Source organism: Vombatus ursinus, unplaced genomic scaffold (genome assembly GCF_900497805.2).
Source record: "Vombatus ursinus unplaced genomic scaffold, bare-nosed wombat genome assembly UNPS02000580.1, whole genome shotgun sequence".
NCBI classification, from domain to species: domain Eukaryota; kingdom Metazoa; phylum Chordata; class Mammalia; order Diprotodontia; family Vombatidae; genus Vombatus; species Vombatus ursinus.
This window is the reverse complement of record NW_020940358.1, coordinates 29,529,399-29,555,945: the sequence shown is the minus strand read 5'-3', so window position 1 is coordinate 29,555,945 and position 26,547 is coordinate 29,529,399. Positions and strand designations below refer to the sequence as shown.

Sequence of the window (26,547 nt, the reverse complement as noted above, 5' to 3'; positions counted from 1 at the left end):
GAAGTCAGGAGGGCCTGAGTTCAACTCCAGCCTTAGACCAAACACTTGACACTTACTAGCTGTGTGATCCTAGGCAAGTCACAACTCCAATTGCCCCAAAAAACCCAAAAAACAAAAAACAAACCCATGAATAGAGGTTCACAGGGTCACAAAGAGTTGGATACAACTGAAACAACTGAACAACAATTAATTCAGTATCCCACTCAGCACAGAAGTTTTCCAAATATTTTCATCCTTCCATGAGCCTCCTATAGATCCCTCTCCCTAGACCGTCAGCTAAGAATCTTGTCTACTAGAGATCTTGAACTAGAAATACCATAAATATCTTAAGATCAACAAGTCCAAGACTGAATTCATTATCTTTCCTCCTAAACCTTACCATCTTTCTAATTTCTCTATTACTGTTAAGGGGACAGTCATCCCTCCAGTTACTTAAGTGCATAACCACAATGTTATCTTTGACTCCTCACTCTCGCTCATCCCCTATATCCAATGTGTTGCCATGTCAAAACATCTCTTATGCTCAGCCCTTTTGCTCCTCTGATACTGCCACCACCCCTCATCACCTCACACCTGGACTATTTCAATAATCTTCTGGTTGGCCTGTTTGCCCCACATCTGTCTTTACTCCAGTCCATCCATAGTTATCAACATTATCTTCCTAAAACAGAGCTATGGGAGGCAGCTAGGTGGCGCAGGGATAAAACACCCACCCTGAAGTCAGGAGGACCTGAGTTCAAATCCAGCCTCAGCCCAATCACTTGACACTTACTAGCTGTGTGACCCTGGGCAAGTCACTTAACCCCAAATGCCTAAAAAAAAAAAAGAAAAAGAAAAGAGTCCCATGACAACAGGGATTACAGTAGGAGGACATGTCTTCAGATGAGAGCACTGGGAAAGTACAGTGGGAGACTTGAGGAGAGAAGAGGTAAGGTAAGGTTTGAAAGACTGCTGTGGTGTGGAGAATCATTTGGGAAGGAGTAGGATTGGAGATCAGACAACACATATGTCTTAGATTCTGTCAGCACTGTTTCCTGATTTCTTCCAGGTCCAATTGACGGCATTTGACTTCTGCTTTATTATCTTCAAAATGAGGGGGTTGGACTAGCTGGCCTCTGATTTTCTTTCTAGCTCTATGATCCTATGAAATTTAACTGATAATATAATGCAGCAGGCAGACTTCAGAAAAACCTTAGCAATTGTGTGCTGGGAAATGTTTAACAACTGACTCTCCAAAAAAAAGTACTGCAGGACACACCTTTAAGTTTAATTGGTACTATTAACATGTTAAAAATCATTCTTATGTCTAGATATTCAACAAAATAATAAAGTAAGTGTTTGAGGTTTTTGGCTGACACAAAATTTCAATTCTGGTGAGCCTGTTTGAGCTAGCTCTAGGACAGCCCTGGACCTTGGACAAATCACTCAGCCATCTGGGCTTCAGTTTCCTCGTCTGCAAAGCAAGGAGACTGGACTAAATCCAGTGCTTATTATAATTGTTTGAAGTTATAATAATATCTAATATTTATGTGGTTATTACTATGTACCAGCAACCGTGCTAAACATCCGAGAATTATGTCCTTTGAACCTTACAACGACCCTGGGAGGTAGGTGCTATTATTTTTATTCCCATTTTACAGAAGAAGGAACTAAGGCAGCCATTGTCATTTGCCCAGTATCACACAGCTAATAAGTGTGTGAGGCTGGATTTGCACTCATGTCTTTCAGACTCCAGGCCTGCAGTGCTCTATCCACGGTAGTCTACCTGGCTGCCTCCTAGACTTAGGTGCCAGGCACATAATAAATTTAATAAATGCTGGTTGACTGACTACAAGACCTCTAGGGTTCCTCTCTCATGGTCCGCCCGTTGCCATGGCAGCGTTGCTCGGGTCAGGCTGCCCAACTAATTCTAACACTAAGTTCAACTCAATACTCCACGGCGCGTTGAGCCAGTAATAAGAACCGCTCACTCCATGGTCAACGTACCCGTAAATTTCTTCCCTGCTGTGGAGAGCGGAGGATTCTGCGCAGGCTCAATCGTTTCTGAGAAGGGCGACTGGGAAGGGTGAGGAGGGCAGAGCAGCAGTGCGCATGTCCTGCTCTGTCCGGCAGTAGCTGTGTGAGGAGTTGCCTTGGAGCGGTCCTGGGCGGGAAGCGCCTGCGCGATGGTTCGTTGCGCAGGCGCGCTGGGCGGCTGGGCCGTCAGCTATGGCAGGTGTTTGGGCCAGGCGACTGCGGGCTGCGATGTGGCACCGGGCGCTGCTGCTCCTGCTCTGGCTGGCTTTGGCTTCAGTGCAGGGGCTTTACTTCCATATCGGAGAGACGGAGAAACGCTGCTTCATCGAGGAAATCCCCGACGAGACCATGGTTATCGGTTAGCACTGGGGTGGGGGGCAGCCCCTCACTTCCTACCCCGGCGCCGGCCCCGACTCTGACCCCGTCTCTGACCTTTGACCTTCCGCCTCCAAAAGACACCACCTCTTGGCACTGGCCCCTTCCCCGGACTGGATCTCTTCATCTCCCCCTACTCCCTGTCTCCATGGGTGCAGCCTCCCTCTGGCCCCCATACTCACCTCCTTGAGGCGGCCCGAGAGTGTTAACTTGTCCTCGGAAGGGGGCCCTTCTCCAGGCTCCCCCCCACCCCCACCCATCCGGTAACATTCAGTCCCTGTGGGACAAGTGTTCTGGGGGCCTCGCTGTTGCTAGGTGTATTGTGATAGAGAACTCATCTGCCCTGCAGGGAATTACCGCACCCAGCTATGGGATAAGCAGACAGAGACCTTCCTGCCTTCCACCCCAGGACTGGGGATGCATGTGGAAGTGAAGGATCCAGATGGAAAGGTGAGACCCACTTGCTGGTCCTGTTGCAGGGTATTTCTGTCTCCTGATTCTCTGCCTTTTCAGTCTGTAACCAGTATCTGAAATGCATTTCTTTACCTCAGCCTCTTGTATGCCCTAGCTCCCTTCCAGGCTCAGCTTAAGTGCTCCTTACAAGCCTCAGTTTAAGTTAGTGGATCTAACCTTTTTGGCAGGCTGATGAAGCCTATGGACCCCTCATGCGAATAATGGTTTTAAAGAAATAAAATATATAGGATTAAAAGAGAATAAATTATATTGAAATACAGTTATCAGAACATTTTTTAAAAATAAGGTCATAGATCCCCTGTTAAGATTATTCCCTAGGGACAGCTAGGTAGCACAGTGGATAGAGCACCGGCCCTAAAGTCAGGTGGACCTGAGTTCAAATCCGGCCTCAGACACATGACACATAACACTTACTAGCCGTGTGACCCTGGGCAAGTCACTTAACCCCATTGCCTAGTCAAAAAAAAAGACTATTCCCTAGCTTAAGTGCTTTTTATAATTCTCCTACAAGAGATCTTTATTGATTTCCCCATTTATTAGTCTCAGAAATTACCTGTATTTTACAATTATGTGTACCTTATGTTTATCTCTATACATAATATTCACCCTTCTGAAGAAAAGTTGACCTTTTTGAGGGCAGGGACTATTTTTATTTTGTTTTTTAGTCCTTAGTATCTTCCACTGTGTCTGGCACACAATGGGCACTTAACAAGTATTTAGTGCATTGAACTGGTCTTTGGTCTACATAAAGGATAGCTTCCATATAGGAATCTCCATATCCTAAACTGAACATTGTATGGCGGAGAGTCGGCATTAACAGTTGGCTTCCTTGGGGTCACCATTGACCTCAGAATTTTGGGGTTGGTTCTGTTTAGTTTGAAAACATTTTTTGACTATTTGCTACATGCAGTTCCATAGTGGGAGTTGCAGAGATGAGTAAGACATGGTCTCTGCTTGCCAGGAACTTAAAACTAGTTGGGAAGGATAACATGAATACACAATTGTAATTTAAGAATGTTATATGTTATTAGTGAGAGACAAATGAAATGCTATGGAGTTCGGAGGAAGAAGAGATTATATCTTGTTAGAGGTACCAGAAGAGAGAGGCTTCCTTTAAGACATAACATTTGAGATGAGCCTTAAAGGATAGCTTGGATTTTTGTAGTTTTACATAGGAAGAGAGACATTTCAGATGGAAAGTAGACCATGAGTAGAGGCATCGAGCAGAGAACAAGACTTTTTCCAAGAAGAGCAGGTAGTTCAGTCTGGCTGGATTGTAGGAAGAGTAGTGGAACATAAATTCTGAAAGGTAGGTTGGGACCAGGGTGAAGAGGGCTTTGGATATTTGGACTTTATTAGGTCAGTACTGGGGAGCCATTTAAGGGCTTTGAGCCATGGGTGTGAAATGATTAGGCTTATGGGCCAGAATGAGGATGGGAGAGGCTGGTTGGGTTAGGTTTTCATTGTCACTCTTTTGCAGGTGGTGTTATCACGGCAGTATGGTTCGGAAGGCCGATTCACCTTTACCTCCCATACTCCAGGTGACCACCAGATCTGCCTGCACTCCAATTCTACTCGAATGACCATCTTTGCGGGCGGCAAACTAGTAAGGGAATCTGCCCCTTTGAAGGATTACTGTTTCCCCCAGATCTGTTCCCTATTCTGAATGGAAGGTGGGGGTTGCTTTTATCTTCACATATGACATATTGCTAAGGAGAGAGGCATTAAGACTGTTGAGAAATTTCCTATCCAGGAACTAGTGTTCCTGATACATATAGTAATGGTGTTTTTAATGTACTCATTAGGACTGTTTGAATGCCTAGGTTAGCAAATCTTTAGAGACTACATATACGTTCTCTGAGGCCTTATCCCTCAGAGATCAGAATGGTGTGATCTGCTTGGACTCCTGGTCCTGACCTTGTGTATGTTTGTTTTTTACCTAGAGGGTACATCTGGATATACAGGTTGGCGAGCATACCAACAACTACCCTGAAATTGCTGCCAAGGATAAACTAACAGAACTACAACTCCGTGCCCGCCAGTTGCTTGATCAGGTGGAACAGATCCAAAAGGAACAGAACTACCAGCGGGTAAGGGCGGTGCCTTGTCCTGGGTGGAAGCTGATTGCTTCCTATTCAGCCAGAACCTAAAAGCTGATGTTTAGTTTCTTCCCAGACTCTGGGAAGTTAGTAACATGTTGGGAACAGACTCTAATGAGAAATAGCATGGCATAGTGGGAAGAGCACTAGACTTGTTATCAGAAGATCTAAATTTGAGTTCAGGCTCTTATACTTCCTACCTCTGTGACTGGCAAAAGTCACTTTGGGCCTCAGTTTTCTCATCTGTAAAATGAGGATAATATTTCCATTACTTACCTTAAGGGGTTTTTGTGAGGAAAGCGCTTTTAGAGTGTTATATAAATGTGATTATTGTTGTTATTATTACTGTTGTGGAAAGTCAGGCCTCCAACAAAGAGGCAACTCAAAACCTGGTAAGAGCAGTAACTCTTTGGGTCCTCTTTGGGCCTGCTTTTGAACCTAAGGGAGCTTGATCTCTTTTCCGATGTTGACATTGCAACTCAAAACCTTTGGAGTTACAGTGCAGGGATATTATAGTAGGAAGTTGAAGTGGGGAGGAGCTGAACCTCTTTGAACCAAAGGCAATAAAAGTTAGTGTAATATGGTGGGAAGAGCACTAAACTAAGATTCTAGAGTTCCTAGTCTGAGTTTCTAGTCCAAGTTTCTAGTCCTAACTGACTCTAATTAATGTGTTACCTCTGACAAGTCATGTCATCCCTCTGGCCCCACTTTCTCCATTTTACAAATGAGGGGATTGATCAAAAATGAGGGGTGGGGAACCTGCAGCCTCAAGGCCTCTTTGAAAAACAAATAGGAAACCTTCAGGATTCTAGTATTCCACATGGCAGGAATAATTGTATTCTTTCCTGGAATAGGATTATAATATAGAGGGAGGAACTGTGTTGCCTTAATCTTATAAATGAGAAGTGTCCATTCCCTATGGCTACTTAGATATCTCTCATGTTTCCTACAGTACCGTGAGGAACGCTTCCGTATGACCAGCGAGAGCACCAACCAGAGAGTGTTGTGGTGGTCCATTGCTCAGACTGTCATCCTCATCCTCACTGGCATCTGGCAGATGCGACACCTCAAAAGTTTCTTTGAGGCCAAAAAGCTGGTGTAAAGTCCTTTCCTGTACAACCCCTTTCCTTTCAGCCCACTTACTTGGTACTTTCCCTCTATCACACCCTGGCTACTTGGATTTTGGATGAAAAAAAAAATTTGAGAATATATGCTCCTTTAGTTCCATGGCAGCCACACCAATAAGGCTGAGGTTAGTAGCCACTGGACTACACAGAAACTAACCCCGTATCCCCTAGCAAAGGTCATCGGATACTGGTCAAAGCCTACACAAAGTTCCTTCTGTATTCTGGGAAGACGTTGAGCTAATCAGAACATAGCCTTGATTTCATGGCCTGCCTTTTTCCATGTCCAGTCATCTCTGCTAGCCCATTGATTAAGTAAATAAGCAAAGGCCACTCACCGGCTCCCTTAATTTCTGATTTTCTTTCACTGTGCCTATGTCGTGTGTAACTGAAGTGCCACGAATAGGACACCCTAGCCTCACCACTGTCCAGTTAGTCCTGCCTTTACTGAGATGATCTGTGACTGTAAATAAGTTGGCAGGTCTTAGATACCAAGGGAATGAGATTTTTCTAATATAACAAATATTTTTTGATATGTGTATTTTATCCTTCATATCTGAAATGTCACTGCCTGTGTGTAAGAGTGGTTGAAAAGATCAATGCAGAACTGACAGTCTTTAGTACTGTCTATGTGTACATTTTTTTTATAACTACTGTGGCAGCCCTAAGACTCTTCAATGAAAATTCTAGAAGGTAGGGACCCAAGCAGACATTTCAGCCTATTGCTAATAAGGCCTTGCCTGTAAGTCATGCACAGGCCCCTTTGGACACTTTGAGCCCCTTAAGGGGATATGAAGTTAAGGTAGGAAGCTGTGGAGTGAGCAGTTGGAGGCAGTCAATTTTCTTCCCTTCTTCTCTCTTTCCCCCACAGAGCTGCTAACTGTTAAATTTTATTTAAGATGCAGTAAATATTTTCTCCATGGGTCCCAGGTTCAGTTATTTGTATGGATTTTCCAGTGAAATAAAACCTGTTCTGGTAACTTGTGATATTTGAGATGAAATAAAAGTTCTTACCAGACCAGAAACCAAGCACAATAGTAGAGTATAGGAAACTTGGTATGAAATAATCCCAAGGATGACTTGGAGCTGATCTTAAAACTCTTGAGACCCTCCCAGTTTGGAAGAAACATACCTAAGGGCTCAATTAGAATTAGGACCACGTCTAAGAGGCTGGTATTTGCCTGGGTAGTCTCCTCAGTCTCAGCCTTTTGGAATCATTCTGGGTAGATCGTACCAAACCTCCTTCATCCTAGAATACTCATAATTTGTCCTATTTCAGATGTTTGAGGCATGGCAGATTTATGGGTTATATGGCTTATGACTTAGTTTTGTTTTAAAGAAGACAAAACTTTAATACTGTTCGTAGATATCATGAGTTCAAAGTGAACTCTCCTTATCCTGGCTTTTTGGAAAGAGGGAGAATTACCAGTTAAATGGTAGAGACAGGGTTAGACCAGTTTTGCAAGTAGCAAGTTAGAATGTTAAGATAAATCTCAGAAAAGCTGGTACATCACCATGTCCTGGGTATCCTTGCTTTGCTAATTTTTGACCAACAGGTGATGGAGGAAGGCATATACTTAAGAAAAGCCATGATTCTGTCAGGGGCTTCCACCAGTGCAGGTACTTCTTGGTACCATAGTAGATGGTTTTGTGAAGTCCTTTTACAAAATCTTGGTGGCCAAATGTATGGCAATGATCCTCTCAACTTACCTAGGTCGGACATTTCATGCTAGTCCATTACTGTACTGGTCTTTCTATCTTAATAGGGTCTTCAGAACTCATGTGGCATGAGCTTTGAGCAGCCATGGTGACTGCCATGCTACTAAAGTATTGGAATGTAACTTTTTGTCTAGACAGTGGAGTTAAGTGACTTGCCCAGGGTCACGCAGCTAGTAAGTGTTATGTGTCTGAGGTGGGATCTGAACTCAGGTCCTCTTGAATCCAGAGCCAGTGCTCTATCCACTGTACCACCTAGCTGCCCCCTGGAATGTAACCTTTAAGAATAAGCTTGTGAATGTTTACATATATTGTAGGGGGGTTTAGAGGGCTAGCTCATTAGGGAGGAGGGAGAGAGACCTCTGTCCTGATGTGTTTCCATGTGGTTTGCAGGTATGTCATTGGCTTTCAAAGATTGGAAAACAATATCCTACTAAACATTCAGATATTTTCCCAGGGGTTTGGCCTGAGTAGCTGTCCCAAGAGCTGCTTCTCCACCTTGACCTTTTTGTTCCTTTAATCTACCTGTGTTGTTCATAAACCTCTAAATCACATTCTTTTCATGGTTCAGCAGCTACTCTATCTGTCTAGTTCAGTTGTTTCTGCTGTGGCTTACATTATTGCCCTTCACCTTTAGGCTTCCATTGGGCTACCTATTCACTGCAGTTTTATCTTGTTAGTTCTACATTCTGAGCCTGATTTAGGAAGGGTGGCTGGGGCCCAAACTATGTTCTTCCGTCTCACTCAGGTAGTTATTTCCACTCACTTAGCTCCCTCACCTCCAAATCCAGCTGCTTTAGGCTGCCCAGGCAAGTCTGCTTTGCCATGCTTTTTTTTGGAGGGGGGGGGGCGCAATTGGGGTTAAGTGACTTGCCCAGGGTCATGCAGCTAGTAAGTGTTATGTGTCTGAGGTGGGATTTGAACTCAGGTCCTCTTGAATCCAGGGTCAGTGCTCTATCCACTGCGCCACCTAGCTGCCCCTTTGTCATGCTTTTCATTGCTGTCAAAAATTAGTGCCACAACCCATCCCCACAGCCTTACAGTTCAGGGACACCAGTGTAATGATAGATAACGTGAACAGTATTTAGGTTTTACAGAATGGTTGACATGATCATCTCAGGAGAACTGGAAAGGGATGTGTTTCATTGGCAGCTGGTGATAGGGTGCTGGCATCAGGAAGACTGGAGTTAAATTCATCCTTAGACACTTACTAGCTGTGTGACCCTGGGCAAATCACTTAACCTCTGATTGCCTCAGTTTCCTCAACTATAAAATAATAATAATAGCACCTACCCTGAAGGATTGTTGTGAGGATCAAATGAGATAATATTTGTAAGGTGCTTGGCACAGTGCCTGGCACATAGTAGGTGCTTAATAAATGCTTATTTCCTTCTTTCCTATGGAAGTATCAGAGAGTACTCAGACACCTTTGTTTTCTAAAAATTGCAGATAGGTAGGGGAAAGTGCATTGCTTGCTCCTCAGGGCATTAGTTGAGTAGAGAAAAGTGGAGGGTAACGTATTAAAGTAATAAGGATGAAAATACCTTTCACATCTGTGGATAGGGGATCGTGAACAAAATGAAGAGTTTTGAAGACAGAAAATTTAAAAGTTTTTACACAAAACCATATAGTTAAAATTAGAAGGAAAACGACTGGGAGAAAACTTTTGCAGTAAGTTTCTCTAATAAAATCTCATTTCCAAGATATATGGGGAACTGCTTCAAATTTATAAGAAGGAATACCACTCCCCAATTGATAAATGGTCACAGGATATGAACAAGTAGTTTTCAAGGGAAGAAATTCAAGTTATCAATAGCAATGTGAAGAAAATGTTCCAAAACACTAATAACTAAGTGCAAGTTAAAGCAACTCTAAGGTTCCACCTTCCACCCAGCAGATAGGCATAGTAAACAAAAAAAGGAAATGACAGATTTGCCAGAGGAGTTGTGGAAATACAGATATGTCTTCCATTGTTGGTGGAACTGCAAACTGGTCAGGTTGTTCTGGAAAGCAATTTGGAACTGTGCCCCCAAAGCCATCAAACTGCATACTTTACCCTTGAGTAGTAAATAGTACTATACTATTTGGGGTCTATACCCCAAAGAGATCAATGAAAGAGGAAAAGGACTCCTGTGTAAAAGATGTAATGGTTCTTTTTATGGTGGCAAATAATTGGAAACTGAGGGGATGCCCATCAATTGGGAAATGGCTAACAAATTGTGGTATGTGACTAATGCAATAGGTATTGTGCTGTACGAAATGAAGGGAACAGTTTTAAAGAAACCTGGGAAAACTTTGTATGAAATGGTGCAGAGGGAAGTGAACAGAACCAAGGGAACAGTTTTTACATTAACAACACTGTAGAGTCAAATAACTTTGAAAGACTTAAGAACTCTAATCAATGCAATGACCAATCACAATTCCATGCTACCCCTCACCTGACAGAAAGGTGATGCACTCAGGGTGCATTTTGAGACCTATTTTTTGTACATGACCAAAGCAAAAATTTGTTTTACTTGACTATGCATATTTGTTACAAGAGTTTTGTTTTTCTTCCTTTATCGATGGGGGTGGGAACTGGGTAGGGAGAAAAGGTAGGATTTTGTTAATTGAAAAAAAAAAATTTTTTTAAAGTGGAGGCTGAGGAGTTGTTGCAAATGGGTGAGGGAGTCATGGTATCTGTCCCCAGCTTTTGGATATAGTCAATAGACATTTTAGGAAGGATAGATAGAAAAGGAAGGGTGGAGTACCCAAGTAAGAGCAATTGTATAGGGGTCTAGAGGTCAGTGTAGTAGTGTGAAGAGCTCAGACTCTGCAGTCAGGCCTTCATTTAAAATTCTGACTGCCACTTATTATTTCTGAATTCTTGGGCAAGTCATTTAACTTCTTTGGGCCTCAGTTTCTTACCAAACTCTGGAAAATCAGCAATGTATTGGGAACAAACTCTTAGTGAGAAACAGCATGGCCCTGTGGGAAAAGCACTAGACTTGGTGTCAGATGACCTGGATTTAAGTGTAGGCAATCTTAGACTTCCTAGCTGCTGCATGATTGGAAAATAGGGGGATGGACTGGATGACCTCTGAGTTCCCTTTCACCTCTAGATCTGTGATATAATAATAGCTACTATTATATACTGCTTTAAGGTTTTCAAGGTGCTTTACAAGTAACTTATTTTATCCTCACAATAATTTTGGGAGGTAGCTGCTATTATTATTTCCAGGGTGGCATAGTGGATAGAGTGCTGGGTCTGGAGTCAGTTAGACCTGAATTCAGATGCAGCCTCAGATACTAACCAGTTGTGTGACCCTGGGATAGTCAATTAACCAGTTTGCCTCGGTTTCCTTATCTGTAAAATGGAGATAATAATAGCACTTACCTCCCAGGGTTGCGGTGAGGATGAAATAAGATAATAATTGTAAAGCACTTAGCACAGTGCCTGGCACATAGTAAGCACTATATACACGTTAGCCATTATTATTTTACAGATAAGGAAACTGAGGCAAACAGCAATTAAACACACCTAGTTCGCGTCTGAGGCCAGATACGAATTCGGGTCTGACATCCCATTGTGAGCTGAGGGGATTTGCACTTTCTCATTGCCAAATCGCCTTTTTGTAGAGGAAACAGAAGGCGAAGTGAGCCCCCGCTCCCTCGGAACCAAGATCGACCAGACCCAGTTGGCAATAGAACCCGGTCGGGCCCCTAGCGCATTGTGTACTTCCGGGAGTGAGGCCGCTATCCCCAATCTGATTGGGCAGTGCTCTAGCTCCGCCTCCCGGCCCTCTGCCTCATCTCGGCGTGGGGCAAGGACTTCCTGCCGCACATGCGTGTTGTTGTTTCGTGGCGGCATGGCGGCTTCCGAAGTTTTGGGCTTTGAGCACATGGGGCTGGACCCTCGGCTCCTACAGGTACTGGGGCGCAGGGGGGCGAGTGTAAGGGCAAGATCGGGGGGCAGGCTTTGGTCATCTCTTTCCTTGGCTCCTGGAACCCTTCCCCGAAGACGCGACTCCGCGGACCGCCCCATCTGACGGTGTCCGGCCCGGCGCTGACCTGGCCCGGCCTTCTGTTCCTTCTCCTGCCGGAGCTCTCTTTTTCCCTCCTTTCCCCACCGTTCTCTGCCTCTGTCCTCTCCCAGGCCATCGCAGAGCAAGGCTGGGCTCGGCCCACGCTCATCCAAGAGAAGGCCATTCCCCTGGCGCTGGAGGGGAAGGATCTGTTGGCTCGGGCCCGCACCGGCTCGGGGAAGACCGCTGCTTATGCCATCCCCCTGCTGCAGCATCTGCTTCATAGGAAGGCGGTATGACAACCTGGGCCCTTAGGGTGAGGAAAGAAGTTCTCCAGTGAGGTGTTTTAACAACTTCCTGTTGTTAAGGAACATTCCTTAACAAGGACATTCCTTGTCCTCCCCATGCCACCTAAGTCCCATTTCTTACTGCAGGTGTGACCCTGGGCAAGTTACTAAACCACTACTGTGCCTCCGTTTCTTCATTTGTGAAACGAGGTGGGGTGGACTACATAACTTCTTAGAGCCCTTTCTGCCCCAAATCTGTGATCCTAAAGGCTCACAGAGAAAGGAGGAGTTGGGGTCTCACTTGGTACCATAGTTGCAAGCAAGTGGGTGGTGGTAAATGTCTGAAAATCCCGCACCTGCTTTTAAGTTTAACCTGAATTTTTAATATATTCTCAAGTTAGAAAATTGATAAAAGCAATTTAAGGCCTTATTTGTAGCTTGTGGATTTCAGCGGCACCAGTGCTCAGGTTGGAAGTTTAACTATCAGCTGTGCCATTTTAAGCTGCCTCCAGCAGACCCTTAGTAAACCTCATTTATGGAGTCCTATGTCAAGGATCCGTAGGGACTCTTTGAAAGCTGTAAGGTCATTCTTCACTTTTAAATATGGAATAGAATTAAGCTACAGCTAGGGTAATCATGTGACAGTGAAGGGATAGTGTCAGGTTATGTATGATCTATGTTGGTTTGTGAAGGAAAGATCCTAATACTTTTTAGATGTCTTTATAAATGTCTTTTAAATATTGAATAGAATCAAGCCAAGGGAAGGGTAACCCAGTCATGTGACAGTGACTGAAGGGAGTCAGGTTCTGTATGACTTATAGCGGTTATGAAGGAGAAATCAGGTTGCTTTTGGAGAGCACATGTAAGTTTCCATTTTTGTAGGGGGGGGTGGCCACTGTTGACTGAAGCTAATAATACAAGGAAGAGATGAAGTGGACAGTATGACTTGGGTTGGCTGACTAAGGTCCTTAACTTGTGCTGTTACAGACAGGACCAGTGGTAGAACAGGCTGTTCGAGGCCTTGTTCTTGTACCCACCAAGGAGCTGGCACGCCAGGCACAGACCATGATCCGTCAGCTGACAGCATATTGTGCCCGGGATGTTCGTGTGGTTGATGTGTCGGCTTCAGAGGACTTTGCTTTTCAAAGGTGGGTGAAAGGAATGAAATTAGGAGAAAGTCATCTAGAGGTAAAGGATTAAGGATAGTGATGGAGTGCTTGCTTTCCAGTTGTATCTCTTTAATTTCCTTTGGGTTTGTACATTTTGCATATTTCTACCCTGATACAAGTTTTTTACCTTCCTGTAGGCCCTTGCTAATGGAGAAGCCAGATGTGGTAGTGGGCACACCATCACGAGTGCTAAGTCATCTGCTTCAGGGAAACTTGAATTTGCGTGACTCTTTGGAGCTGCTTGTAATGGATGAGGCTGACTTGCTTTTTTCCTTTGGCTTTGAAGAAGAGCTTAAGACCCTTCTTTGGTAGGAGTAAGGGATTGTTGCATCTTGGGAGGAAGGGCTTTGGGTAGAGAGTAGGGATGAAATTTCATTACTGAGTGCCCTGGAGGCTACAGGGTGGATTATAGGGGTGACTGTGGGAACTCTAGCTGTTTGTTGAATGCCCAGGATGGAACCTGACTGTTCTGTGATCTTCTGCAGCCACCTGCCTCGGATATACCAGGCCTTCCTCATGTCAGCTACTTTTAATGAAGATGTTCAGGCCCTCAAGGAGCTTGTATTGCATAATCCGGTGAGACACAATAGAGGGAGGATTTGGAATTGGCAAAGACAAGAGAATTCTCCCAAAGTCCCTCACTGCCAACCTTAATATTTCCTTCAAAGGGAAAGGGTTCTCATGTAAAGCCTGTGGCAGTGGTTCCCATCTTTTTTCAACCTGGGGCCTCCTCTCTCACAATAACCAGCAGTCAGTACTAGTTCAGCTGTACCCTAACTACATTGTAAATATAGTTATATACCATGTTGCTCTCTCTTCTAACTGTATGCCTTTAGGCAAGTCAGTTAACCTCTTTGAGGTTCAATTTCTTCATCTTTGCAATGGTCATAATACCATGAATGGTTTCTACCTCCCAAAGTGGTTTCAAGGCTTAAATACAACTTCACTTGGTGATCTCATCAGCTCCATGGATTTAATTACCATTTCTGTGCTGATGATTCTCAAATCTACCTATCCTGCTCAATATCTTTCTGCTGACCTCAGATCTCTAGCTGCCTTTCAGATGCCTCAAACCGGTTTTCCAAGAAGACATTTTAAGTTTAGTATGTCTAAAATGGAATTTATCTTTTCCCTTAAATCCTTCCCTCCCTTCTATCTTCTTCATTACTGTAGAGAGAAATACCATCCTCAATCCCTCAGGCCTGCAATCTAGGAGTCATCCTATACTCTTCACTGTCTTTCCCTACCCCTGCCAATCCAATTTGTTGTCAAGACCCATTATTTCATCTTTGCAGCATCTCTTGAATGTGCCCCCTCCTCTCTTTGTTACCACTCTAGTATTGCTCCTCATCACTTCACACATAGATTACTGCAATAGCCTTGCAGGTAGCTCTGTCTTCTGCAAGTCTCTCTCTACCCCAGTACAGCCTTCATTCAGCCACCAAAGTGATTTTCCTGAAGTGCAGATCTGATCATGTCAACCTCCCCCCACCCCATTAAACTCCATTGGCTTCCTATTATCTCCCTGAGGAAACACAAAATGCTCCGTTTGGCATTTATTCAAAGCTCTTCGTAACCTAGCCGTCTCCTACCTTTCAAGTCTTCTTACACCTTACTTCTTGACATACACCCTTCAGTACAGTGACAGTGGCCTCCTAGCTGTTCCACAAACAAGACATCTCTTGGTTCTGGGCATTTTTTCTGCCTGTCTCCCCTGTCTAGATGCTCTCCCTCCTCAACTCTGTTTACTGATCTCCCTGGCTTCCTTTAAGTCCCAACTAAAATCCCACCTTCTATAGAAAACCTTCCCCAACCCCTCTTAATTCCAGTACCTTCCTTCTGTTAATTATTTCCTGTTTATCCTATATGCAGCTTGTTTTTTCTATATTTGTTTGCCTGTTGTCTTCCCCATTAGATTATAAGCTCCTTGAGGTTAGAGATTGTTTTGCCTCTTTGTACAGCCAGTTCTTGCTTAAGGGAGGTGGACTGTTCTGCAGACCTCTCCCTCTCCTGCAGGAGCTCACCTCTGTGGTTCTGTACCTTGTAGCCTGTGTGGCAGGAGTGGCTAAAGTGTCTGGAGCAGAGGACCCCTGGTACAGGGCTGCACTCATGCTGCCACTGCTGCACACTTCTGGGGAGTCACAATTGTGTAATGCAAATTTACGTAAAGCAAGAACTATCTGTATTCCCAGTTTTTAGCACAGTGACTGGTGAGTAGCAGGTACTTAATAAATGTTTATTGATGATTGATGCACGTAAAAATGCTTTGCAAACTTCAAAATACTCTGCAAATGTCTATCAGCATCATCTTCCCAGTCAAAAATTGGCCTGGGGAGGAGGAATTTCAGTATTCTGTTTGTACATTGAACATGGTTTTTACATGTTGATTGGGAAATTTCTGTGTTAGTACTTGTCTCTTCTCTTTCTTATGTGACTTGTTTGACCCTCACTTTACCTTCTCTCTAGGTAACCCTGAAGTTGCAGGAATCCCAGCTTCCAGGGCCAGATCAGCTGCAGCAGTTTCAAGTGGTCTGTGAGACAGAGGAGGACAAATTCCTGTTACTCTATGCCCTGCTAAAGCTATCTTTGTTGCGGGGCAAGTCCCTACTCTTCGTTAACACCTTAGAACGAGGTTACCGCCTTCGCCTTTTCCTGGAGCAGTTCAGCATTCCTGCCTGTGTGCTCAATGGAGAGCTGCCTCTGCGTTCCAGGTTTAGAGTCCTTGTGGTTTGGTGCAAGGTGATAGAAAGAATAAGGGAGTGGAGTTATACAGCTGGGACTGTTAAGGAACCAAAATAACAGGGAGAGGCTAAAGCTTTAAAGTTTGGGGTTGATGAAGAGCCAACTGCCAGGTACCACAGAACCGACCTGACATCCTGTCTTTGGCTGTAGGTGCCACATCATCTCACAATTCAACCAAGGCTTCTATGACTGTGTCATTGCAACTGATGAGGAAGTGCTGGGGGCCCCTGTTAAGGGCAAGCGTCGGGGCCAAGGATCCAAAGGAGAGAGGTGACGTGGAGCTCCCTAAACTTCTTAGTTCTCTACTTCCACAGACCTGTCTTTTCTGTCTTTTGGCAGGATGCTAACTAAACTCTAGAATGTATGAAATGGGGGTGAGGACTATGTTTTTCTTGTGACTTTTCATAGCATTTCCAACTGTTACCTTTGCTGTGGATATGTGAATGTTCTTTTGGTCCTTAGCTCTAGGGTAGGGGGGAAGTGATATAAATTGGATTGTCAGCTTGAGAAAAAAATGGAAAAGAAAAAGGAAAAATTTGAATTAGATTTGAGGCAACCTGTTACTAAAGAATGTAGCTTATAGATTTGCTGGTGTCACATCCTGGGCACAGAATTCTGTCAGCTGATAGATCATAGTCTGTGCCTGCTGTGCCAATTTCTTCTTTAGTGGGCATAAGGACAAAGCCTCAAATAGCCTGTTCCTCCACTGGTCTTGCCTGTAATAGCACATCAAAAACCTTAACCAGCCAACCCAAACCAAACTGTTCCTTGTATTACCTCCAGTCAGTTAAGTGACTTGACCAGAGTCACAACCAATATGTGTCAGAGAGGTGAGGCTTGAACTCAAGTGGTCCTGAATCTGAAGCTAGTTCCTCATATACTATAGCATTGTGCCTTTCAGCAGGAAGAGTATGCTGAATTTTTTTTCTGGGAAGCCTTGGAAAGGGCTGGGCAGATTTTGAGAAAACAGTTGATTTCAGGAAGTGTTGAGCTCCAAGAATGCATTATCTCTTCCTGGTGTTTCATATCTAAGGTGTTGATAACTCTCAAACAGTGGACTAACATGGTGTCTCTTCTAAAGGAAAAGGAGCAGTTTGATTTTAACGATTTTCTCCACAGGGCCTCTGATACGGAATCAGGTGTGGCACGTGGCATTGACTTCCACAATGTAACAGCTGTGCTCAATTTTGATCTCCCCCCTTCCCCTGAGGCCTACATTCATCGAGCTGGCAGGTAGGTATGGTGACAGGCTGTGTGCGGAAGCCCTGAGGTGAAGGGGATTGTGGACTACATTCATCTTTTCTTCATAGGACTGCACGTGCCAACAACCCAGGAACAGCCCTGACCTTTGTCCTGCACACAGAACGTCCCCAGCTAAAAGAAATTGAGGAGGCCCTCGGGGGAGGTAAAACTGGCGTTTCTTGTAGGGCAGCTTTTGGTTCCCTTGTCCTCAGCTTGAAAGAAGTGGAATCATCCCAGGCTGTTTTAGTGTAGAGATGCAAGAATAACCATAATTAAAAAGTTTGGGGTGATGTGATCAGAGAAAGTCTAATGGGAAGTTTACAGTTGAATTTGGGGGAAAGTCGGTGGCACCAAAAAAAAGAAAAGGTGGGACATTGTCCTCCTCGACCGGGATAAGAGATTGGACGGGGTAGAGCTAACCTATGGAGAAAAGCCTTTTCACTCTCTCTTCCTTCTTTCTTTGGGCTGGTTTCTTGATTGGCTGCTGTACTCCCATTAGATGCTAAAGCCTTTCAGCCATTTTAGGACCGCACATGTTCTTCTGTCCACAGAAAGTGCAGAGTCCATGTTTCTTCCCTACCAGTTTCGGATGGAGGAGATTGAGGGCTTCCGATACCGCTGCCGGGTGAGTTGGGGGCATGCATTCTGTGCCTGTCTGAGGGCTGGGGGTGCCAGGTTTAGGTTCAAGGGATAGTAATGGGTTTAGTATTGCACCACTTGTCTTAGCCATTGCTCTCACCAGTATGGTCCTCCTTTCCCCAGGATGCCATGCGCTCTGTGACAAAACAAGCCATTCGGGAAGCCAGGCTGAAGGAGATTAAAGAGGAGCTTCTGCACTCAGACAAGCTTAAGGTAAGGAAGGATGGCTCACATTCAAGGGTGGAGAGCATGAGAAAGGAGGTGAGATCTGGCAGTGTTCTTGTAGTGAGGAGTGGACATGTGTGCTGCAGAGGGGACTCTGGGTGCTGTGTGGGGCTTAATGGGACCTTATGAGTCAAGGGCATTAGGAGCAATGTGGCAGCCCATGGAACATAAGACAGGATTAAACTTTGGTTTGGTTGAGCTGTATGTATTTATTCTAAAGCAGGGAGGGGAGCTGGTTGGTTCATAGGTGGATTGTGATAACCTTCTCCCCCCACAAAGAATATGAATAAAACATTTTTAAAAAATGGAAGACAACAGTGCAGAAAAGGACACCCAAATGGAGCAGTTTTGTTGCTGCCTTGGTAAACTTAATATTTATATACTTAAGCTGTACAGAAGTTCAGTTTCTTATATAACCTACTTTTTTATTCTTTACATTTTGAAATGCTGTTCACAATAAAAGAGGCAATTTAAAAAAATAGGCTTCCACAGTAATCCCTCTTCTCTTTCTTCCAGACCTACTTTGAGGACAACCCTAGAGACTTACAGCTCTTGCGACATGACCGGCCCCTGCACCCTGCAGTGGTGAAGCCGCATCTTGGCCATGTTCCTGACTACTTGGGTAAGACTCACTTGGCCTTAGGTTGTTGATATGGCCAGTACAGAGCATGTGCTAATGAAGAAGAGGGTGGAGACCTCTTGGGAGGGTGGGGTCCCTGACAGACAGCTGGGAACAGGGCTTTGGATCAGTTAGCTAGCCAACAAGTATTTGTCAAATGCCCTCTCTTTCCTGTTGGAAGATATTAAAAAAAGCACAAGACACAGTCTGTGCTCTCAAGATTCATATAGTTTAGCTAGGGAAAGAGAGCTAACACTTGTGAAACTTTGATACTAACTAGTATTGACTGGAACCATAATAGGATCTTCAGGAAGGGAGAGCTCAGTGTAGCTGGAGTAATTAGAGGGAGGGTTCCTGGAGAAGGTAGGAAGTGAAGTAGTAGAAAGAGTTGTGGATAGGGATTCAGCACCTGAGTTTGAATCCCACCTCTGTTACTAACTAATTCTGGTTCTAGTTCACCTCTCTGGTCTTGAGTTTCCTCTTCTGGAAAGTTGAAAAGGTTGAACTGGATGATCAGTTAGGTCTTTTATATCTCTGAGTCTGTGATCTGGAGTCCTCCATGTGCTGTCAGATCTAGGTGGTGCATTAATATGGTTTGGCAGAAGTGTTTTGTTTTTTTTTTTTTTTTAAGTGAAAGTACTGGAGTAGAGTCGGAAGCAATTGTGTTCAAATGTATCAAAACAATTGTATGCATTGAAAAACAAAGAAGATAGGACTTGAGTTGGGACTTGGCAGGACAGTAGATTTTGCATAAGTGGAAGAGAGTATTCTAGTCAGGAAAAATGGCAATAGCAAAGGTGTACTAAGTAAGACTAGTGTTCACAGGATAGTGAATAGGCTAGTTTTGCTTGAATGGAAGGTTCCCATAGGAGAGTAGTATGAGATACTGCTTCAAAACTTGTAGGAGCTCCAGGCAGCTAGGTAGCTTAGTGGATAGACACCGGCTCTGGAGTCAGGAGAACCTGAGTTCAAATCCAATCTCAGAAACTTACTAGCTGTAAGATCCTAGGCAAGTCACTTAATCCTGATTGCCTTCAAAAAAATAATAAAATGAAAAATAACAGAGGGAAGGCACCGGAATTAAGAGGGGTTGGGAAAAGCTTCCTGTAGAAGGTAGGATTGTAGTTGGGACTTAAAGGAAACCAGGGGGGTCAGTAGTCCAAGTGGAGGAGGAAGAGCATGCTGGACATGGGGGACTCAACAAGATAAATAGATTGTGAGCCAGAGAGAATGCCCAGAGCCAAGAGATGGATTGTCTTGTTTGTGGAACAAACAGGAGGCCACTGTCACTGGATGGAAAAGTAGGGAGTAAGGTGTAAGAAGACTGGAAAGGTAGGAAAGACCAGGTTATGAAGGGCTTTGAAGGTCAAGCAAAACATTTTGTATTTGATCCTGGAGGCAGTGAGGGATGACTTGCTGGGTAGGGGAGGGAAGAAGAGTTTATTTGGAAATGAAGGTGGTATAAAAACACATGGTGTTAATACAGATTTTAAAAAAATTGTTTAAAGAAAAAAAAGTTCTTGTTTTTGAATCCGAAGATGTGGGTTCTAAAGCCTAGCTCTAAACTTAGTAGCCATGTGGTCTTGAACAAGTCACTTTATCTCCATGAGCCACAGTTTCCTTATCTGTAGCATGAGCATGTTGTACTAGATGGCCTCTGAGGGCCATTCCAGCTCTCAAACCTATAAGTCTACGTCCAGCAAGCAGTGGGAAATCTGAGACTTGACTTTATGATATCAGACCTAAAGATAGAGATTTGGGAGTCATTCCGCAACCATTTATTAATCACCTACTTCTGAGAAAATTAGTGAAACAAATCAAAATAAAAACAGTGAACTCAGTTTTGGGACATGTTGCATTTGAGATGCCTACTGGACACCCAATTTTAAATATCCAGACAGGTGAGGGAGGAGCTCAGGAAGAGACCAGGAAGTGCTACATCTTTAGATTTGGGAGTTGTCTGTGTACAGATGATAATTAAATCTATGAGAGCTTATGAGTTCACTCAATGAGAGAGTGTAAAGAGAGAAAAGAAGGGAGCCCATTTGCCCTTTCTGACAATTGAGAAAACTGAGAGAAACTGACTTACCATTGGTAGATCTCAGACTAGCATCTAGGACTCTTCTGGTCCTCCCACTCTCATCCCCCAACCCCTTCCCCACCCCCCACATTGAGGAAAAGAGGAGAATCAAAGATGCAATAGGACCTGCCAGGGGAAGGATATGGCAGTGCTAACTGGTGGTAGACCTGCTCGCCTCTTTCTTTCTATGTTTTTTGCCAAGGAAAATGATTTTTGGACTGAGAAGGACAGAACAAAAATTACTAATAGAGACTTGATACTCAAGATAAATAGGGAGATTGTGAGAGTATACCTCAGTTAAGGGGAAGCTAGGTGGCACAGTGAATAGAGCACCGGCCCTGAAGTCAGGAAAACCTGAGTTCAAATTCGGCCTCAGACCAAACATTTGATACTTACTAGCTTTGTGACCCTGGGCAAGTCACTTAACCCCAATTGCCTTTAAAAAAAGAGAGAGAGAGAGTATACCTCAGTGCCCTTGATGAGTTCTGGTCAACAGGCCTAGATGAACAATATCCCAGGATACTGAAAGAACTGTCAAATGTTATTGCTGAACCATTGTCAGTGATCTTTGAATGACTATGGAGAAGAAATGTGCTGTAAGATGGGAGAAAGGCAGATAGTGTCCTGATTTGCAAAATAGGCAAGAGAATGGAATCTGTAAACTATATAGGTCAGCAAATTTGACTTAGATCCTTGGCAGAATTCTAGAACATAAAATAAAAAGTGAAGTAGATTCAAAAAGATCTGCAGGTTGACATAAGAGAAACTTCCATAAGGAATGAGTTGTTTCAGGAAGTAATGGTTTCCCTTCCCTTTGATACCCGATCATTGAATAAATATTTATTAAGTACCTGCTATGTGCCAGGTACTATGTTAAGAGCTGGGGATACAAAGGAAGGCAAAAGACAGTCCCTGCCTTCAAAGGAGCTCACAACATATTGGGGAACATAAAGACAGCATGTAAAAAAAGAAGCTGACAAGGGGTGGGTGTAGGATACCTGGCCCAGGAGTGTAATAAGATCCTGCTGCTGGGTGAGAGGTGATGAGGTGGCTGCACTGGGCCCCTTCCTCAAATTCAAGATCTGGCAGGAGCTCTACCATGTTGTCTGCCCTCTCAGGAGGGCTGGGGAACAGTGAGTTTCAGAGTTCATTTAGTCTTAACAGCCCGTTGGTTGAGTTTGTAAGAAAGTAACTTCCTTGAGAGGGCAGGGATCTCACTTTCCGTATTCCCAGTACCTGGCACACAATAGGAGCTTAATAAATACTTATTTCTAGTGAGATTGAACACCTGGTTCATTGGGTGTATAGAGAGAGAACTGACAAAAGCTCCATGTGGCACTGGGAATGTGGGAACTTAGTGAGTTTCAGATTTTGAGAGTTCACACAGCACCATGTGATGTTGAGGTTTAGGGTGCAGCCTTACAGGGGTCTAATTCAAGGGGAAATTGGAGTTACGGAAGTTACCAGCATGGATAGTAAAGTCATTGAAAAGCATTATCAGAGATGGGATGGGAAGGAAAAAAATGGAAATTGCCCTAAGGGAGAATGTGATGGGTTCACGTCCTGGAATTGGAGCGTTGTAGTGAACATGTCCTTCTGGTCATTGAAACATGTGGTGTAGTGACTAGAGCATTGGACTTGTCAGATGTGGGTTGGAATCCCACCTCAGACACTTATTAGCTCTATAACCTTGAGCAAATCCTTTAGCCTTTCTAAGCCTCAATTTTCTCTTCTCTGAAGTGGGCATAACAGTAGTGCCTGCCTCATGGTATTGTTGTGAATATCGGTCTGAAAGCACTATATAAAAGTTAGCTGTAGATATTACTGATGTTTGGAAATAAGAGACTAGCTAAAGAATCATCTAAAGAGAGGCAACAGTTGAAGCCATGGGAATAGATGATTTTATTGAAGGATAGCTAAATACTTGAGGACAGACTTTTGGGAAGATTGGGGGAGGAGGGGCACAGGAAGGTTAATGAAGAGGAGCCATCAGACTCGGCAGAGAGGTGAAATGAGGACCAATTTAAGGATAGTTGCATGGAAATTAAGAGGTGATAGGGCTTCTAGCAGAAGTGGGTGTTCAGAGTGAAATGCACAGACAGGTCCAGGAGGAGAACATCAGTAGGGATGAATTCTGTGTTGTGGAGAGATCTACTAGGGTCATATCTGAGGATGGCTGAGCTCCAAAGTCCTGGAGGGCATGAGGGCTGCAGTTGTAGCGGAGTCGTGGGTGTAGATTGCCGAAGATCTGTTTTCTTCATTCCCTAGTGCCCCCCACACTTCGTGGCATTGCCCGTCCTCACAGCAGGCGGAAACGGAACAGACCCTTCACCTCTCACAGGAAATTTAAGGTATGTCTCCTTCGTGGGCTCTGGTTAGGGAACAGGATCCTGGAATGTTGACCCTTTCCCCCTCCTTGCTGCCTTCATTGCAGGGCCCAGGAAATGGTGTTAGACCCCAACCCCTAGAGCAGGGCTTCTTAAACTTTTTGCACGCGAGACCTTTTCGGAGACCCACAGTTTAAGAAGCCTTGTGAGAGAGCAGAGAAGAGGCATTATCTTTGCCTTAGGTCAGAATCCCCGAGGAAGCCTGGTGGCTTGGTTTGTGGACTGTGAACTTGTGACTAGATATTGTCAGGGTAGCAGACAAAAGGAACTTGGGACTTAAAAAAAAAGAAATTCCCCCTCCCTCTATTTTTGCTTTTTTAATTGTTTCCTCAGTAGGGAATAGTGAAGGCAGTGGCAGGAAAAGGGGAGAGGAAGGGGAAAAGTAGAATGGGTTGTGGTGTATGTGTGTATGTATGGGGTGGGGTAGCAATTGGTAAGAAAGAAGGCACCAGGGCACTTCCTCCTCTCTGGGCCTCTGTTTCCTCATTTGTGAAACAAGGAGGTCAGACTAAGTGATCTCCGAGGTCTCCCCAGCTCAGAAAGGCCTCTGATACTCTGTGACAGTGAATCGCTTCTCTCAACTTGTGTCCTTTGGACTGTTTGACTATTACTGTTCCTAGTAGGGAGATTAATCACTTTTCTGGCAGACTGAGAATGCCTGTCCTTAATACCTTCTTACTCCCACAGGCCCCAAAGACACAGAACCCTCTTCGAAGCTTCAAGTACACCAAGAGGAAGCCAAGGACCTCTGCCTCTTCAGCTAAGCACTCTTGAGGTTGCCCACCCAGCCCTGGGCCTGGGTGTCAGATGTTCCTCCTCCCTTTCCTTAGCAACTGGCCAACTACTTGTTTGTCACCTTTGATGGAAGGCTGGCCGGCCCTGTGCTGTGCAGTGACTCTTGAACTCAGTGTGGAATCTGCTTAAGAGACTGGACTCCCAAGGGCCAGATAGTGTTGGCCTCACCCCTTGTTGAGATGGCAGATTCTGTTCCCCAGGCTGCAGCGTGCTGTGTCTCTCCTCTGCCAGCAGGGGTTGCCATGCATAGGCTCATGGACAGAGCTGGAAGGAACTAAGAAATAGTTGAGCTCCAATGATCAGTGGGATGCTATAATAAATGGAATGAAGTATGTCCTAATTCTTCACACTCAGGTTGCTGCATTGACCCCTGCTCATACTTTAGCATCTCTGCTCCCTAGACTGACCTTGATTTGCCATGCTTCTCCCCTTTCTTAGAGCCCCCAGACTCACTACCCAAGACCACAGGTCCCCATCTCAGGTCTGGAGTTGTGGTCCTTTGGGTGTACACACATTTCTTGCCCATTTTCAGGTCCTGGTTTTCACTCACACGCCTCATTAGGAAGCTGGTTTCCAAGAGCTATGTCTCTTCCTATCATTCAAGAACTCTACTCCCTGCCTTTTCCTAACCATTGGAAAGTTTCTGCTGGCACCTGGAATATAGCCTTCTTATTCTTATTTGAGCTTTCTTTTACCCATTTGTGAGGGGAAAAAAAAGTGTTCTTTGTGAAAAATAGAATGCTAGATTTGGAGTGAGGACCTAAGCTCAAATCCCAACTCTGCCATTTTATAAGGGTGTGACCTTGGGCAAGTAATATAACTTCTCTGGCTTCAGTTTCCTTATCTCTCAAATGATAAGGTTGGACTAGATGGTCTCCAAGGTCCCTTCTATCTCTAAAATTTATGAATCTGTGAGACATTGTTTTCAAAGTATAAAAAAGGTCCCCTGGTTGTACCCCTAGTAGCCTTTGGGCCTCCTAGTTCCTCTTCTCTGACAAACTTAGAGCAGATGTCAGTTATGGAGGAGAGCCTCCTTTGGAAGAAAGGAGGGTTACTCTGCTGTACAGGGTGTGTCCTAGTGATGACTCAACATAGCCATTTAGTCAGCCACCCACTTGTTAAGTATTACGATGCCAGGTAGTAGCCATAAAGTTAATCCTGGGAAGATGGGAACATGAAGAAAATATGTGGGCTGGTGGTGGCAATGATCTAGATAGAAAAGAGAGGACAGATTTAAAGATACATTCTAGAATCATCAAACTTCACAGATAAGAGAGATCATCTTAAAGCCTTTGATCCACAGCTGAGGTCAAAGTGCCCTGCCTCAAGGTGAGTCTCCTGTTAATATTGTGATTTGGAGGGGAATGGAAGGAGATGCCTAGGGTCTAAGCGGTGACTTAATAGGACTGATGCCCACTGTGAGGGAAGAATGGAAAGGGCAGCCGAGGACACAGCAACAGTGTTTATCCAGACTTTGGAATAGTACAGTTGTGAGGTAGAAGACCTGACCTGTCTCAGTGAGTTGATGAGATTCATTCATTTTAACTCAACAAGTAGTTATTAAGCACCTGCACTAGCTCTTTGTGAACTTCTAAGGAGCTCAGGGTGTGGATTTTTAAAAAAATCTTTTTTTGGCGGTAGGGATTGAGTGACTTGCCCAGGGTCACACAGCTAGTAAGTGTCAAGTATTTGGTCTGAGGCCAGATTTGAACTCAGATCCTCCTGACTTCAGGGCCGGTGCTTTATCCACTGCACCACCTAGTTGCCCCTTAAGATGTGGATTTTAATACAGCATTTTGACAGGCATGTTGGATGATGGAAATACAAAGATAGAAATGAGTCCTTGCCCCCAAGGAACTTATATTCTACTGGAGGGCCATAGCCTCCGCACAGAGGAGTGTATGCAAAGTAGTTTCCAGTGGGAGAAAGTACTGAGGGGTTGGGGGAGGGAGATCACCTTGTCTAGTAGGTGTCACCTGAGCTGTGCTTTGGATGGACCTAGGGATTCCAAGGGGAAGGAGTTGGGACGTAGAATGTTGGGTATAAGGAATGGTATGTTGCTTTTGGACTTGAGGTGGTAATGCAGTAGGGGTTGCTGCTGATAACAAAGGAGGCTATTCTTTGACCCAGAGAGCCCACTTCTAGACCTATGCCCCAACAACATCGAAGACAAAAATATGTGTATATGCTGAAATATCCATTGCATGACTTGTTTTGGTAGCGAAGAACCTGAAACAAAGTAGGTGTCTACAGATTAGGACATGGCTTAACAAATTGTGGTCTGTGAATATACTCGGAGGTTACTGTTCCTTAAGAAAGACATGACTATTTCAGAGAAGCATGTGAAGATATCCATAAACTGATGCAAAGTGTGATAAGCAGGAAAACTAGATGTACAGAGCGACTACAACAATGTAAATGGAGAGGAGAATGAAATCAAACCTGTTGTAGTGTTGAGTGCAGCCCTAAAAAATGTTGAAAAAAATGAGTCTCCAAGGAAAAAGCCGCCCTTGCCAGGGTCAACCCCTGTGCCCTTGATCTCATCCCCAGGGAA

At 44.3% G+C, this 26,547-nt stretch overlaps 3 protein-coding genes across 4 annotated transcripts in view; 2 read left to right on the top strand and 1 right to left on the bottom strand.

The window, feature by feature from the left end:
- OGDH (oxoglutarate dehydrogenase) overlaps positions 1-2,035 on the bottom strand; it is a 109,678-nt gene extending 107,643 nt beyond the window's left edge. The window contains exon 1 of the mRNA XM_027851926.1: positions 1,987-2,035. The gene's annotated coding sequence lies outside the window, so the exon portion shown is untranslated. The remainder of the gene's footprint in view (positions 1-1,986) is intronic.
- A 158-nt stretch (positions 2,036-2,193) lies between these two features.
- On the top strand, positions 2,194-7,075 carry TMED4 (transmembrane p24 trafficking protein 4). The gene is made up of 5 exons (XM_027852553.1): positions 2,194-2,374; positions 2,741-2,841; positions 4,346-4,471; positions 4,809-4,955; positions 5,917-7,075. The coding sequence occupies exons 1-5, from the start codon at positions 2,209-2,211 to the stop codon at positions 6,064-6,066; spliced, it is 690 nt and encodes a 229-aa protein (XP_027708354.1). The 5' UTR covers positions 2,194-2,208; the 3' UTR covers positions 6,067-7,075.
- Positions 7,076-11,652: 4,577 nt separating this feature from the next.
- Positions 11,653-24,340, top strand: DDX56 (DEAD-box helicase 56). 2 transcript variants are annotated; one of them, XM_027853251.1, is made up of 14 exons: positions 11,653-11,712; positions 11,940-12,101; positions 13,083-13,243; positions 13,402-13,572; positions 13,750-13,840; positions 15,731-15,975; positions 16,157-16,276; positions 17,126-17,239; positions 17,317-17,411; positions 17,800-17,873; positions 18,011-18,100; positions 18,629-18,734; positions 23,080-23,162; positions 23,886-24,340. In XM_027853251.1, the coding sequence occupies exons 1-14, from the start codon at positions 11,653-11,655 to the stop codon at positions 23,970-23,972; spliced, it is 1,659 nt and encodes a 552-aa protein (XP_027709052.1). In that variant the 3' UTR covers positions 23,973-24,340. The 2 variants fall into 2 exon arrangements, with proteins under 2 accessions (XP_027709052.1, XP_027709061.1); XM_027853260.1 differs by lacking the exon at positions 11,653-11,712 and having other exon boundaries at positions 12,055-12,124.
- The last annotated feature ends 2,207 nt before the right edge of the window (positions 24,341-26,547 follow it).